Source organism: Helianthus annuus, chromosome 4, assembly GCF_002127325.2.
Source record: "Helianthus annuus cultivar XRQ/B chromosome 4, HanXRQr2.0-SUNRISE, whole genome shotgun sequence".
Lineage (NCBI taxonomy): Eukaryota > Viridiplantae > Streptophyta > Magnoliopsida > Asterales > Asteraceae > Helianthus > Helianthus annuus.
The window spans coordinates 174888338-174902567 of record NC_035436.2 but is presented as its reverse complement, the minus strand read 5'-3'; the positions used below and the strand labels follow the sequence as shown (position 1 = coordinate 174902567).

The window sequence follows — 14230 nt, the reverse complement described above, 5'->3', positions numbered from 1 at the left end:
CCACGAAGATTGAAGCCGTTAAGAGCTGGATTACACCTAAGAAGCCGTCCGAAGTCCGTTCATTTCTTGGATTAGCGGGATATTATCGACGATTTATCGAAGGATTCTCAAAGATCGTTGTGTCACTTACTGCTCTTACGCATAAAGACAGGTCTTTTGTTTGGGGAACCGGAAAAGAGTCTGCTTTCCAAACCCTCAAGCACATGCTTTGCAATCCTCCTGTTCTCACATTGCCCGACGGAAATGACGACTTCATTGTCTATTGTGATGCTTCCAACCTTGGTCTGGGTTGTGTTCTTATGCAACGAGACAAGGTTATAGCTTACGCATCTCGTCAGCTCAAAATCCACGAGAAAAACTATACAACCCATGATCTCGAGCTAGGCGCGGTTGTCTTTGCGTTAAAGATTTGGCGACACTACCTATATGGTACCAAGTGTACGATCTTCACCGATCATAGGAGCCTATAACATATCTTTGATCAAAAAGAACTTAATATGCGTCATCGCCAATGGGTAGAACTTCTCAACGATTACGACTGTGAGATTCGTTATCATCCAGGAAAAGCGAATGTCGTAGCCGACGCTCTCAGTAGGTGTAGTTATTTGCTCAGCATTCGTAGTACCCAAGCCCAGTACGATCTCGAAACCCTCATCCGCGAAGTCCAGCATGCCTGTTTCAATGAACGCACATTGAAGAAGGAAAGAATCTATCACGATGGATCCCAGCTTGTGAGTAAATCAAATGCGATTTTCCATTTCCTGGACCGAATTTGGATCCCTAAGCGGACCGAATTGCGAAAGATCTTAAAGGACGAAGCCCACAAATCCCGGTACGCTATTCATCCCGGTGCCGATAAAATGTACTAGGACCTTCGTTGGGAAGTGCCTGACTTGTGCAAGTCAAGGCTGAACATCAAAGGCCCTCTGGCTTACTCGAACAACCCCCAATCCCTATGTGGAAGTGGGAGAGTATAGCCATGGACTTCATAACTAAGCTTCCGCACACGTCATCAGGTCACGACAGCATCTGGGTTGTTGTTGACCATTTGACCAAATCAGCTCACTTTTTGCCAATACGGGAAGACTACAAGGTTGAACGATTAGCTCGAATCTACACCGATGAGATCATTTGTAATCATGGTACGCCTCGCGACATTATCTCTGACCGTGATGCTCGGTTTACCTCGCGATTGTGGGAAACGTTTCAAGCAGCTCTCGGTACTATGCTTAACCTAAGTACCGCATTCCACCCTCAAACCGACGGTCAGACTGAGAGAACGACCCGTACTCTTGAAGACATGCTCCGTTCGTGTGTCATAGATTTCAGTGGTAACTGGGATAAATACCTGCCGCTAGTCGAATTCTCGTATAACAACAGTTATCACTCCAGCATTCAGATGGCACCATTCGAGGCTTTATATGGAAGAAGATGTCGATCGCGTATTGTATGGCACGAGATCGGTCACTCGCAACTAACTGGTCCCAAGCTATTGCAAGAAACGACTGACAAAGTTCACCAGATTCGAGACAACTTGTTGAAAGCTCGAAGTCGACAGAAAAGTTACGCAGATAGACGACGCAAGCCCCTTGAATTTGACGTTGGCGACTACGTACTCTTAAAGGTATCACCTTGGAAGGATGTGGTCAGATTCGGCAAGAAAGGGAAACTAGCTCCTCGATATGTTGGACTCTTTAAGATTCTGCAAAGGATCGGAAGAGTCGCCTACAAACTCGAACTACCGGAGGAACTTAGTAATGTCCACCCGACTTTCCACGTGTCAAACCTCCGAAAGTGTCTGGCTGAGCATGATTTAATTGTACCTCTCGACGACCTCCAAATAAATGAAACCCTACACCTCGTGGAGAAGCCTGTCGAAATCATGGATCGCCAAACCAAGCAACTCAGACGCTCGCGCATTCCTATTGTGAAAGTCCGATGGGAAGGCAAACGAGGCGCAGAGTTCACTTGGGAACTCGAAAGCAACATGAAGGCGAAGTACCCGCAATTGTTTGTTACAGCTGAATCTTAATTTCGGGACGAAATTCCCTAAACAAGGGGAGGTTGTAACACCCCAGTGTTTCGAAGTCAAAGTCAAAGTCAAGATTGAAGTCAAAGGAAGAAAAGATTGCTAATTGCAATCTGTCTCTCCTTGCTCAATCTCTGTTTTGACTTCTTTGATTCGTAGATAGTCTAATTTATGCTTTACGTTAGTTGTATTATGTGGAGTAATTGTTAAGAATCGCAGTAATCGATGAATATTTATCGCTACAAATCGCTTTACGACTGGGAATAATAGGAAGTAACAATGCGATAATCCAAACGCTAATCGAACTAAACTAATCTACATCGCGCTCGCAACTCGAGATACGCATATTGGTTACTGTTATACGTGTGTGTGTGCCTTACGTGTTACTTGTGCATGTTTAATTTATGTATGTGTGGTAATCAATCGAAACGCAATCGCAATCAAATCGCAATCGAACTCAATCGAAATCGAATTATGATAAATAGTGGAGAAGGGATAGTGCGAGATATGAATGGTTAGGATTAAAAGTAATTTGAATAGGAAACCTGTTAGGACCGGTTTTGACTCCGAAACGATTGCGAACCGAGCGTGTGACGTGCGGAATCTGTACACGAACGTGACCGAACACACGAGAACGTAATATAATCGGTGATTCTTTTATAGATCTGAAAACGTACAAGAAACGTGAATCACCTTGCCGCTTTCTCTCTCTAGATTCTCTCTCTAACTTTCAAAAGCTCCAAGTCTCTAATGTGGCAAAAGTTTCTAAAACTAACCCGAAGGGTTCTATTTATAGGCAAAGGATATAAGGAGATTCTCCTTATTTACAATTATGCCATCTTGCCTTTACTAACAAGATATTACAATATAATGCAAGTTTTCTTCGGTTTCTGCTATGGACTGGATTGACGGAGGCAATAGACATAAATGCACTAACAGACTCCCCCATGGATATTGCCGCAGTCAATCCCTAGTCAAACTCGTAGCAACTTGTCTTTCTCTCTCTTTTAGTCTTCTTGAAGCTTTATCATCTTCAGCAACACAGATTCCCTCTTGCTTGAACAGAATCCCCGTGGATCTGTCTTCAGCTTTAGCTCCCCCCTTTCAGTAGACTCTTTCTTCAGGCTCCCCCTTTCGTCAAGCTTCCGTGCTTTTGGGATCGACACCTGGCTTTCCGGATACAAGCTCCTTTAGGATAGTTTCCTGGTACCTTGAATGCACGCTTCCTCTTGCGTTGAGCTCGTCTTCAGACTCCCCCTTAGACTCGGCTGTCGGGATCGTAGTCTGGTACAACATCTGCAAACACTCAAACATTTATAAGTAACAATGTTTTGAAATTGTCCAGGAATCGTAATCCTGACTCTTTTAAACTTTCTAAATCAAGATCCTGGCTTTAAGATATAATAATATGAATATATCCAGAAATACTTGATTCTCTCCCCCTATCAACAAACTTCATGGATTTGGCAGTATTAGTGAACAGAAACTGGCTCTATTACAGATTTTAACATTATAAGCATCCAAATCCTTCACGATTAATCATCCAAGTCCAAATTAATGACCTTGGAGATATCACCAACTGTTTTTGATTTTTGAATAAAATTTCAAGTTTCAAATTAATGAACTTGTTTTTTTTCAGAAACACAATCAGCATACTTAGATTTTGAAACTCAGCTTTCAGACATCGGTTGTCGAAAATAAAGCAGAAATCAAAATCTTTTTGGATTTTTCTGAAACATAAAGCAATAAAGAAATATTTACAAACATATTTACAGACAATATTTTTGTTTGAGTTCGTGTCAGAGGATCATATCAGTTTATGACAAATCACTAGTACCGTTGAGCTTTAAACACTTTATGTTCTAAACGATTCACTTAGATTGTCAGTATATTGATCGACTTAAATTTTCACACAAACTTCAATTGATTCGAGATACGGATTAGTGTATTAAGAACTTAACTTATTTGCGTGTCCCACCTCAGAATATACTCCCGTATCCAGACTTCTATATTCAGTCTTACAGGTGAGTGTACACTAATGATATCTGTAAACGGGTAATGCGAAACCATGGGAGCTCAGGTCAGAACTTCCGTTCAGCAAAGAGATGAAGGCTCGTCTTTCGGTGTGTCCCGTTTGGGGATCTTTTCTTCAACAGCACATGATTAGCATTTTTCAATGTTTGATCATTTTTTATGCTGAGGGTAGGCTTTAAGATTTAAAGCAATGCAAAGCATTATACGAGGACTAAGCTATTGCTCCCGCAAAATCAGAAGTCCTGGTATAATACCCCAAATATCACCACGTACAAAGACCTAGTATGTCAGAAATAGAAAGCCCTTCAAACAAGATTTCGGGGGTTACCCATATATCCGAGAGATGTTCCCCACGAGATAAGTAAGTATTTGATATTTAGGTTTATATCTCGAAAACAATCTACTAAGTGTGTAAAAATCTACTGGCATATCATCAGTGAGGCCGTTTATCACATTTAACTTTCCATTTCTTTATCGTACTGTGATTGTCTACTGATGTACTATCATTTCCTTTTTTTTTACACAAAAACTTATTTTTAAATTTTATCTTGTTTTTGGCTTTTTCAAATTTCAAATGTTTTTGGATTTTCTGACAAATTCTTACTCCCCCTAAAATTCAAAACCATTTAAAGAAAATTTGACAACCTGATACTGGTAGGTTTGTCTCGCTATCCATTTTATGCTTAATGTGTACCGAATTGCATGAAAACCGTTTAAACCGTTTTTCAATCTTGTGAAATTAATCATGTTTGTTCAGCCGTGAGGGTTTCGGCATATTCAATCAACATATTTTTGAAATTTTTGAATTTTTTGACAAATTTAAAAACGAACATATGTTTGATTTTTCAAAATTTTGACAAAATAAAAACATATTTTTGGTTTTTAAATTTTCAATTTATAGTGTTTTTTTTTAAATATTGTTTATTTATATACAGAAATCAAACAAACTCCCAGATTAACCATCGCAGGGATCAGCAGCCTCCTCCTCGCGCGCCAGGCTACTTCGATTCTCCTTTGGTTGACATTCAGTTTTCTTCGGAAGCACCTGCACATTCAAAGTATTCAATTACTTGAATAATTTAGCCTAGGTCTGCTTGACCTTAGGCATTTCAACACAATATGCATCATTTAACTTTGGAAAATCTTTGTCATTTTGTACAAAGACTTTGTCCATTTTGATTTCAACTTTTTCATCTTTTACCGAAGCAATTTGTTTCTTAACACACCATGTTTGACCTTTAGGAGTACCTCGTTTGTAAAAATGTGACTCCTTTTGAACATTTTGATTCTGAACAACAACTTTTGTTTTCCAAAACTGATTGGTTTTGTTGCATCAACAGTTGTTTTCCAACTTTGTGTTGTTCTAAGTCTGGGTGTCACAGGTTTCCATGTTTGTTGTGAGTCAGCCTTTGACATTTTCGGCTTCCAAGTATGTTTTGAATCAAACTTGGTTGATTTCTGATTCACAACATCAGACTTTTGTTTCTCAACATAAACAGATTTCTTTTTCGTCTCAACACCAACATGTTTTAGATTTGGACACTCGCGAGCAAGATGTCCTGTTTGATCACATTTAAAGCATGTTCTTTTTTAGACATCTTTGACCTGTAGTTGTTGATTTTTCTTTTGAGCATAGAACTCTTCATTAGACTGTCGTCTAAATTGGAGTTCTTTCTCTTCTTCTGAACTTGTTCCGTGAACAAAATTCATTTGTTTCTGATAATTCGACGTTTCATTTCTTTTCCAACTTTGTTTCTTCTTATAACCCAAACCAGCCTTCATGTTTTTCTTCTTGACACCAGGTTTGTGATAAAAAGTTTTGTGACATTTTCCAGCAAACTTTGGAATTTCAGATTTTTCAATTTGAACCATTTTGAAAACTTTGTCAATCTTTTCTGAAATCACATTCTGAATCGGGAATACAATATCTAAAAATAATTTGTCCGATCCAATCATGGTATAAACCAATCCTTTTGAATCATCATTCAAATCTTTCTTAGATTTTGAGTTTTTCAGATATTCTTCACAAAAACTACCTTCATTTTCATCATGTGATTCAGCTTTACCTGTATCAACCGACTCTTCTTTCAACACACTTTCAACGACCTTACCTACCACCTCTGAATCACTTGAATCATCAGATTTGGAATAGGTTACGTCAATGTTATCTGGCAATTGATCTACCATGTTGAAAGCTTTTTCGACCTTTTCATCATCATAAAATGCAAACTTTTCCGGTGGAGGAACTTGATGATACTCAAAACCAATGCCCTTTTTGTTTTTCTCAGAATCATCATCACCCGGTTTTATGTTGAAAATTATTTCAAGCATATGATGACGCATGATAACTATGTAACTTGTTGTTATCCTGTTCTAAATCAGCTATTTGACGCTTTAGCTTAGCAACATCCTCAATGTAAGAATTGACAACTTGTTGCTTTATTGAATACTGTCGCTTAAGCGTATCAGTTGTTGCAGAACAGTATTTCAATCTGGATTGAACAAGTTTCATTTCACCTTTCACATCTTCATATGACTTTTTAGTAATGTGATAAGCCAATTTTATTGAATCATATTCTTTCTTTATTTCTTGAAAAGCATTCTCTTTTTTATCACATTCTTCTGTCTTTTTCAAAACATTTTCTTTCAAAACTTCATTTTCTTTTTCTAATTTCTTACATTTTTCTGAAAGTTTTTCATCATTGTCTTTCAAAATCTTTTCGTTTTCTAACATTTCTTTGCATTTATTTTTGAAAACTTCTTCAATTTTAGCAAATTCAAGATCTCTTGTTCTGAACTTTTCATCTTTTTCAGTATAAGCTCTGCATGTTTCTATGCATTTCTTGCACTGTTCAACAGTTTTGATTAAGACTTCAGGATCAGATTTTACCTCAGTGATTGGCACCTCGGTGTTTGCTTCCATCTGCTCCTGATCAGCTTCCCTCTTCTTCTTCTCATTACCAGCATCAGCACTATCATCAACATTACCAGCAACCTCCAAAATCTCATCCTTCACTTCTCCTTCTTCTTTCTTCTTCATTTCTTCTTCAACAACTTCTTTAATCACCTTCTTTTCCTCTTCTATCTTCACATCCTCTACTTTCACAGCTTCGACTTTCACTTCTTCAGCCACTTTCTTCAAATCATTAACCAATTCTTCAACATTTTTCTTCATTCTCTCTTCATCCCTCTTTCTTAGACTTGATGTCATAGCATGTCTGATGATTTTATTCAGATTTTTCTCATAATTCTTGTCTTTTGCACGTTTTGAATAAAATTCACCGGATAGAGGAATTACTAGAAGAACATCATCATGAACTATATCTCTCCTGGGAACAACAGGTTCACCTTCTTTGTTGACATAACATGCTCGGTTCTTGTCCCATCTTTTGTTTCTAACAGCATTTTCATACGCTTCCTGCATTTTCTCCATTCTGCATCCAACAATGAATCTTTCTCTTTCGGTTTTCTCTTTCAAAATCTCTTCTCGGGATCTCACTTTTCTTTTAGCCATGATTTTATTTCCTCGATATTCACACCTCGTAAATCACAGCACAAGAAACAATCAAATAACAATGATCAGTTACAACAAAAATATCAAACACTTGGATCGGACGGGGTGCTGGTCGATCGGACAGAGTATTGTTCGATCGGACAGGATGCTGTTCGATCGGTTAGGGTTGCTGGTCGATCGGACGGGAAAGCTGTTCGATCGGACGGGTATTCGATCAAGTAAGTCAACGAAAGTCAACAGTGAAAATACACAATATTGTCCGATCGGGTGGGATTTTATCTTGAATCGGGTGGTGATGATGTCCGATCGGTTGAAGTTGCTGTCCGATCGGCTGAAGTTGCTGTCCGATCGGCTGGGATTCTTGAATTGGTTGGTTGTCCGATCGACCCTCTGTTCGATCGATCAGCATTACACGACAAATATGTTGTCCGATCGGCTAGCTTGTTCAATTGATGGCACAAGACGACAAAAAGCTTGATCAATGGGCTGACACGTTGATTCTTTGACTTCAATAATGAAACTTGATTTTCAAAACAACATCACATGCACACCGACTCAATTAATTTCTAACATTTATTAAATGCTCACATTAATCAAACAATCAAATAAACTTGATTGGGCCAAGAAACCCACTAAACTGACAAATTCAAGTTCTAAAACTTATGATTGGGCCGATAAGTTTTATACAGTCAAAGCACATGGATCGGATCAATTGTAGGTCTGACACATGCTATCTTACAACATCATTAATTCATGTGAAAATTTGATGTATTCAATTAAGATGGCCGACAAGAGGGATATATTCACATGCACACTTAAATCTCAAATAAATGTCACATTCAGTAAACCCAAATTATCACATGTATCGATAAACGGTGCTGACAAAACAGATATGAATCAATTGATTATCATACACGTGACTACTTTAATGAAATATAACAAGTGAGGTGCAGTGGATCGGACAGGTGTTCGATCGGACTGCTGTCCGATCGGTCAGTAGTCAACAAAGTCAAACAATTTTTAATGAAATGCAGTGTAAAGTGTGGTACAGCTTGTTGACCGTTCGGCCAGAGATGCTAGCCGATCGGCTGGCAAGTCAAAGTTAACGATTAAATGAATTTGCAAAGAATACTTTGGTTCGGACAGTTGTTCGATCGAACAGCAGTCAACAAGTCAAAGTTTTTTTTAAATGAATTGCAATGTTTAGCTTTGGAACGGTTAGCTAGCCGATCGGTCAGCTGGCCGATCGGTTGGCATCCATATGAACTTCAACATCAACAGCAAACATATCCCAACTTTTTCGAACCAAAATTCAAGATTTCTCCCAAATTACTTGGAGCTAAGATCTGAAAATTTGTAGGCTTGTAGATCAGATAGTTTCGCACAACATATCCAAAAATTAGCAACTTTTAACCGTGAAAAGTCGTTTAATTTGGTGATTTTCATATAAAAACGTGAATGAGATGAAAAATGAAGAATTTTGACAAATCTGAATGAATTTGACTCTGAATCTGATGAATTTCTATTCGGAATTGTGTGTTTGATCCGTGCAATCGAGCTCCTGCTCTGATACCACTTGTTAGGACCGGTTTTGACTCCGAAACGATTGCGAACCGAACGTGTGACGTGCGGAATCCGTACACGAACGTGACCGAACACACGAGAACGTAATATAACCGGTGACTCTTTTATAGATCTGAAAACGTACAAGAAACGTGAATCACCTTGCCACTTTCTCTCTCTAGATTCTCTCTCTAACTTTCAAAAGCTCCAAGTCTCTAATGTGGCAAAAGTTTCTAAAACTAACCCTAAGGGTTCTATTTATAGGCAAAGGATATAAAGAGATTCTCCTTATTTACAATTATGCCACCTTGCCTTTACTAACAAGATATTACAATATAATGCAAGTTTTCTTTAGTTTTTGCTACGAACTGGATTGACGGAGGCGATAGACATAAACGCACTAACAAAACCCTATCGTATTCGCATCGCTCGCAATCGGAATCGAAATATCAAAAAATCGTCGCACCGAATACTCGAACCAGATGCCAACCGGCCGGATTGCCATTCGACCGGGCTGCCATCTGGTCGAGGCGCCATCCGACCGGGCTGCCACCCGGGCGAGGTACCGTCCGACCGACCAACCCTTTCCTCTTTTTGAATCCTATAAATACCGCATGTCACTTTCATTCTTCCTACTTTTAGCAACTGATGTTCGAACAGCTCGTGCTCCCCACCTTTTCTCCGATTCCTCTCAATTCCGGTAAGATATCGTCCTAAATCTTGTACTTCATTAATCTACACGCACTCCTACACCTTTTTATCTTTTGAATCTTAACTTTTAACCGTGAAATCACTAGATTTGAGGTGTTCTAGGATGACGTCATCATGGTGTTCTTATGAACCTCATGTTTTGGCTTCAATCCACCAAGAACAACTTGGATCTAACCGATTTCCACACATATAAACAAAGATCTTGCATAGATCTAGACGCATTCATGGAGAAAAAGGATTGAAATATGGTTTCTAACTTTCTTTCAACTCTTTTACACTCAATGCACTCAAAACCGATAGAATCGGACCTTTTTCTAGTCTTCTACTCGGTCTTAGTGGTGTGCTAGTTCGAGATCTGGATTCTACTCACGAGACCACCAATTTCGGGTTAACCAAGACCAACCGCCTTGAACCGGTTAACTGGTCAAACTAGGGTGATTCCTGTTTGATCGGACCACTTGGGTCAAGATGGGGTTCTGTTGGTTAACACGCTGTCAAAACGTCTCGATAAAACTACAAACAATCAAAACGGCCAAGTGAGAAGACGAACGAAATGACCAGGACGGAGTGCCATCCGACCGGACTACTGTCCGAACGGACAGCCATCCGAGCGACTGGCCATCCGGACGGCTTACACCTTGGGTCCCACACTTAACCAACTTTATCTGAAGTTTGAGTATTGAACGAATTGCTATCCGAGCGGACTACCATCCGACCGGATTGCCCTTCGGATCATGAGATACTTGGACTTTAACACTTAATCGATTTTTCAAACATGTTCAATGCACTAAGGATGCCACCCGACCGGACTGCTGTCCGATCGAGTGACAACCTGCTGAGAACTTGTTCTCACTGAAGTGTGTCAACCTATCGGATTGTCGACCGATCGGACGACCTCCCAATCGACCGACCTGAAAGGTAGAGATACTTCAATGTTTTCTAAATGCTACAACAAAAACTCCAAAAGCCAAGCCATCATACACAAACACATCCTTCTCAAAGGAAGAAACAATCCACTCGAACAGTCATCCGACCGGACCACTGTCCGAACGGATTACCACCTGTCCGACCGGACCACTGTCCGAACGGATTTTTATTGCACGACCGGCTGTCCGATCGGACTACCATCCGATCGAACAACTATCCAACCCACAAACACTTGTATCGTTTTACGCGACACTTATCGTTATGCTATCAATCCAATCAGGCTAACCCTACTCTCAAGCGCTCCCTTCAATCTAGCAATCACTGTGAGTGTACTCGTGTAACAACCTGTGACAACTCGGAATTTGGAACCTTTCTTGTGCCTCGATGTAACATACTTGTACGTTATGAGACTAGTTAAACGTATTGATAAACGTGACCCTTTTATGTGATATGTGCCTTGTTTGTGTGGTTGTATGTATATATGTATGTATTATAAGTGAGTCGAGAACCCAACCCGAAAACAAAGAACCCGACTCGAGACCATGAGGTCTCGAGTGAATAGTGACCGAGTGGGCCTTTGGGCCGTGACCTCTTAACCGGTTAGCAAAGCCCTTAGGTTGCACTTGTGGAGCATATATATATACCATACTTGTTACCATGCTTGCCATTTTTGTTGAACAACACACACACACTCTCCTATCTTCTCTCCTACAAAACCCTAAGCAACATAAACACACTTCTAGTAACCGGCTCACACTTGACCTTTGGATTCAAGATTAGAAATCAACATTTGGAGTTCACCTTTCATACCTCTTAACCGGTTAGTGACTCATATTGTATTTCGGTTTGTTATTGATGTGTAATGAGGTTGAATGATAATATGTGTTGGCTTGATGATCGTCTATCTATGATAAAGATGTTTGCTAGATAGAAAATAGTTGTTTGTTGTCAAATAATGATATTGTGAGATGATGAAATGTTATAATCGGCTTTGTATGGGTCTAAATCCGAATGACTTGTTTATGCTAGAAGGATGTGTTCATGATAGTGTTGAATAAGGGAATTTCCGAAATCGGTTTGCATGTGTGAGGATTGAAACCACTAAATGAATATGTTTGTCATCATAGGATGCACATTAGTGAGTTATAGTTCATAATTTTGCTTGAACAAGGGTTGAATATGTTATGAATATGTTTTGAATGTTTGAAGAACATGAAGAACTACTTGAATATGCTTTGAATGTGTGTTGAATATTTGAATTCTGCTTTGTTTGATCTATTTCGGTTAATGTTTAGACAAGAAAACATGTTTAAGTGGATAGTACACAAATAGGGTGCATGCAATTGGAATTCTATTGGATAGTACAACTGTGCAGAATCAGCAACTGTTGGGGAGTCGAGACCCCTGGTTGCGACTCGAAACCTCCACGTTGCGACACCAATTGCGAGTCGAGAACACCTGGTTGCGACTCGCAACCATAGCATGACAAGCCGAGACCACAGGTTGCGAGTCCCGTTGCGACTCGAGACCTTAGCATGACGAGCCGAAACCGTGGTTGCGACATAGGTTGCGACTCGCAACCACCTATGATCAACACAACAGCATGACTCGGAACCATGTTTGCGAGTCCGGTTGCGACTCGAGACCACACTTAGTGGGCTTGCTTAGTTACGGGCCTTAGTTAATGGGCCGGCCTTATGGACTTCTGTGTTATTGTTGACGTATTGTTTGGGCCTGTTATCACGAGCCCAACTGTTAGGGCCTCACACTTAGACCTTGGGCTGTGTATGACTGTTAACTGTGAGCTGTTAATGTTAAACGTGTTTGCCATGATCAATACCTGTGTACAACACGTGTTGAACATTCGTGCACTGCTTGGCTTGAATCTGATACGAATAATATCTGTGATAGGACCTAACTGATTACCTGCAATTTGATTAACTTTTCTGTGTTACTGCCGAGCAAACCAAGGTGAGTTCACACCCTCTACAAAGCATGGGATTCCCTGGGTTGGGAACAGGGTAAAGGAACGTGGATTCCTCGTCCTCCTTGGGTAGGACGGCTATGGTTCAGGAATGTGATTTCCTCGTCCGGATGGACGGATGGCGGGCGTGAACTAATGGATCTGGGGCACGTCAATGATGATAGACATTGATGTTTTCAGGGCACATAAACATGACTACAGTCAGCAGTCGATATGGTAACGAGTCTAGTGTACGCATGGGGTAGCCCCCACGGCCGAAATGCCTGATAACTAACATGGGGTAGCCCCCACGGCTGGAATGCCGGAGTAACTGGGAATGAACAAGTCACGTTTTTAATCTATGGGGTAACCCCCACGGCAGGATGCCAGATAAAGGAAACTGTTTTCGAAACAATTAAAAACGAACACCCAACTGTGAACTCACTCAACTAGTTGTTGACTCGTTACTACATGCTTTGCAGGACCTTAGGTACTCAGCTGGAGCTTGCATGGAGAAGAGTCGTTGTGGGACACGGATTGCTGCGTACTATGTTAAACTTGAAACCATTTGAACTTATGTTTTAACTTTAAGACTTATGCTTCCGCTTGCAACTTAAACTTGTTTGTTTTGAAACACCAATCGTATTGGTTAAACTTTTATAACTGTTTATATGCTTGTTCAATATGATTGGTGGCTGGATCCTGGTCAGTCACGCCTCCAAGCGGTAGTACTCCGCAGGTGGGATTTTGGGGGTGTGACAGATTGGTATCAGAGCCATTGGTTATAGTGAACTTGGTTTTAATAAGGGGAAAACGTTTTTGTTAAAACCAGACTATAACCGGTACAGTGCTCAACGGTCCACAACGACGCTCCACTCCACATGCAAGGCTCGACATACTAGGTAATATGATGTGTGTATATTGCCTACTTGTTAGATACATAGTACATTGCCCATGGTATGCTTGATTAGTATAATTACTGTTGCTTGAACACGTGCGTGCTTACTCTATCCTACTATCGTACTTTCGCGAACCTCTCTCACTCGTATTACTCTTGTTATGAAGAATCATGTCTGGACGCGTTAACATGACACAAGCCCAGTTGACGGCTTTGATCAACGAACGAGTTGCCGCAGCGCTTGCAGCTGCAAACGCAGGAGGTATATTATATCCTGCAGTCCGAATTTGTTCTAGGATCATTTGGATCCTACTCTTGTGAACCAACTTTTGTGTTAAACTCTGTCTTTCTTTCACCTACCTTAGGTCAGTATGCTCAGGCACCGGTGTGCACTTTTAAGACCTTTATGGACTGTCGACCCACTACTTTTAGCGGAACTGAAGGAGCAGTAGGTCTCCTCCACTGGTTTGAGAAACTGGAATCTGTGTTCGAAATGTGTGAATGCCCTGAGGCGCGCAGGGTGAAGTATGCTACTGGTACTCTCGAGGGTTTGGCCCTCACGTGGTGGAATGCTCAAGTGCAAATGCTGGG

General features: G+C 40.5%; 1 protein-coding gene across 1 annotated transcript; it reads right to left on the bottom strand.

Moving 5' to 3' along the window:
• Positions 1-5018: 5018 nt before the first annotated feature.
• LOC110933935 (DNA ligase 1-like) lies at positions 5019-7577 on the bottom strand. Its single transcript, XM_022177134.1, has 2 exons — positions 6954-7577; positions 5019-5108 (listed from the first exon to the last, which is right to left on the bottom strand). Exons 1-2 carry the CDS (start codon positions 7575-7577, stop codon positions 5019-5021), a joined length of 714 nt encoding a protein of 237 aa, XP_022032826.1.
• Between the last annotated feature and the right edge of the window lie 6653 nt (positions 7578-14230).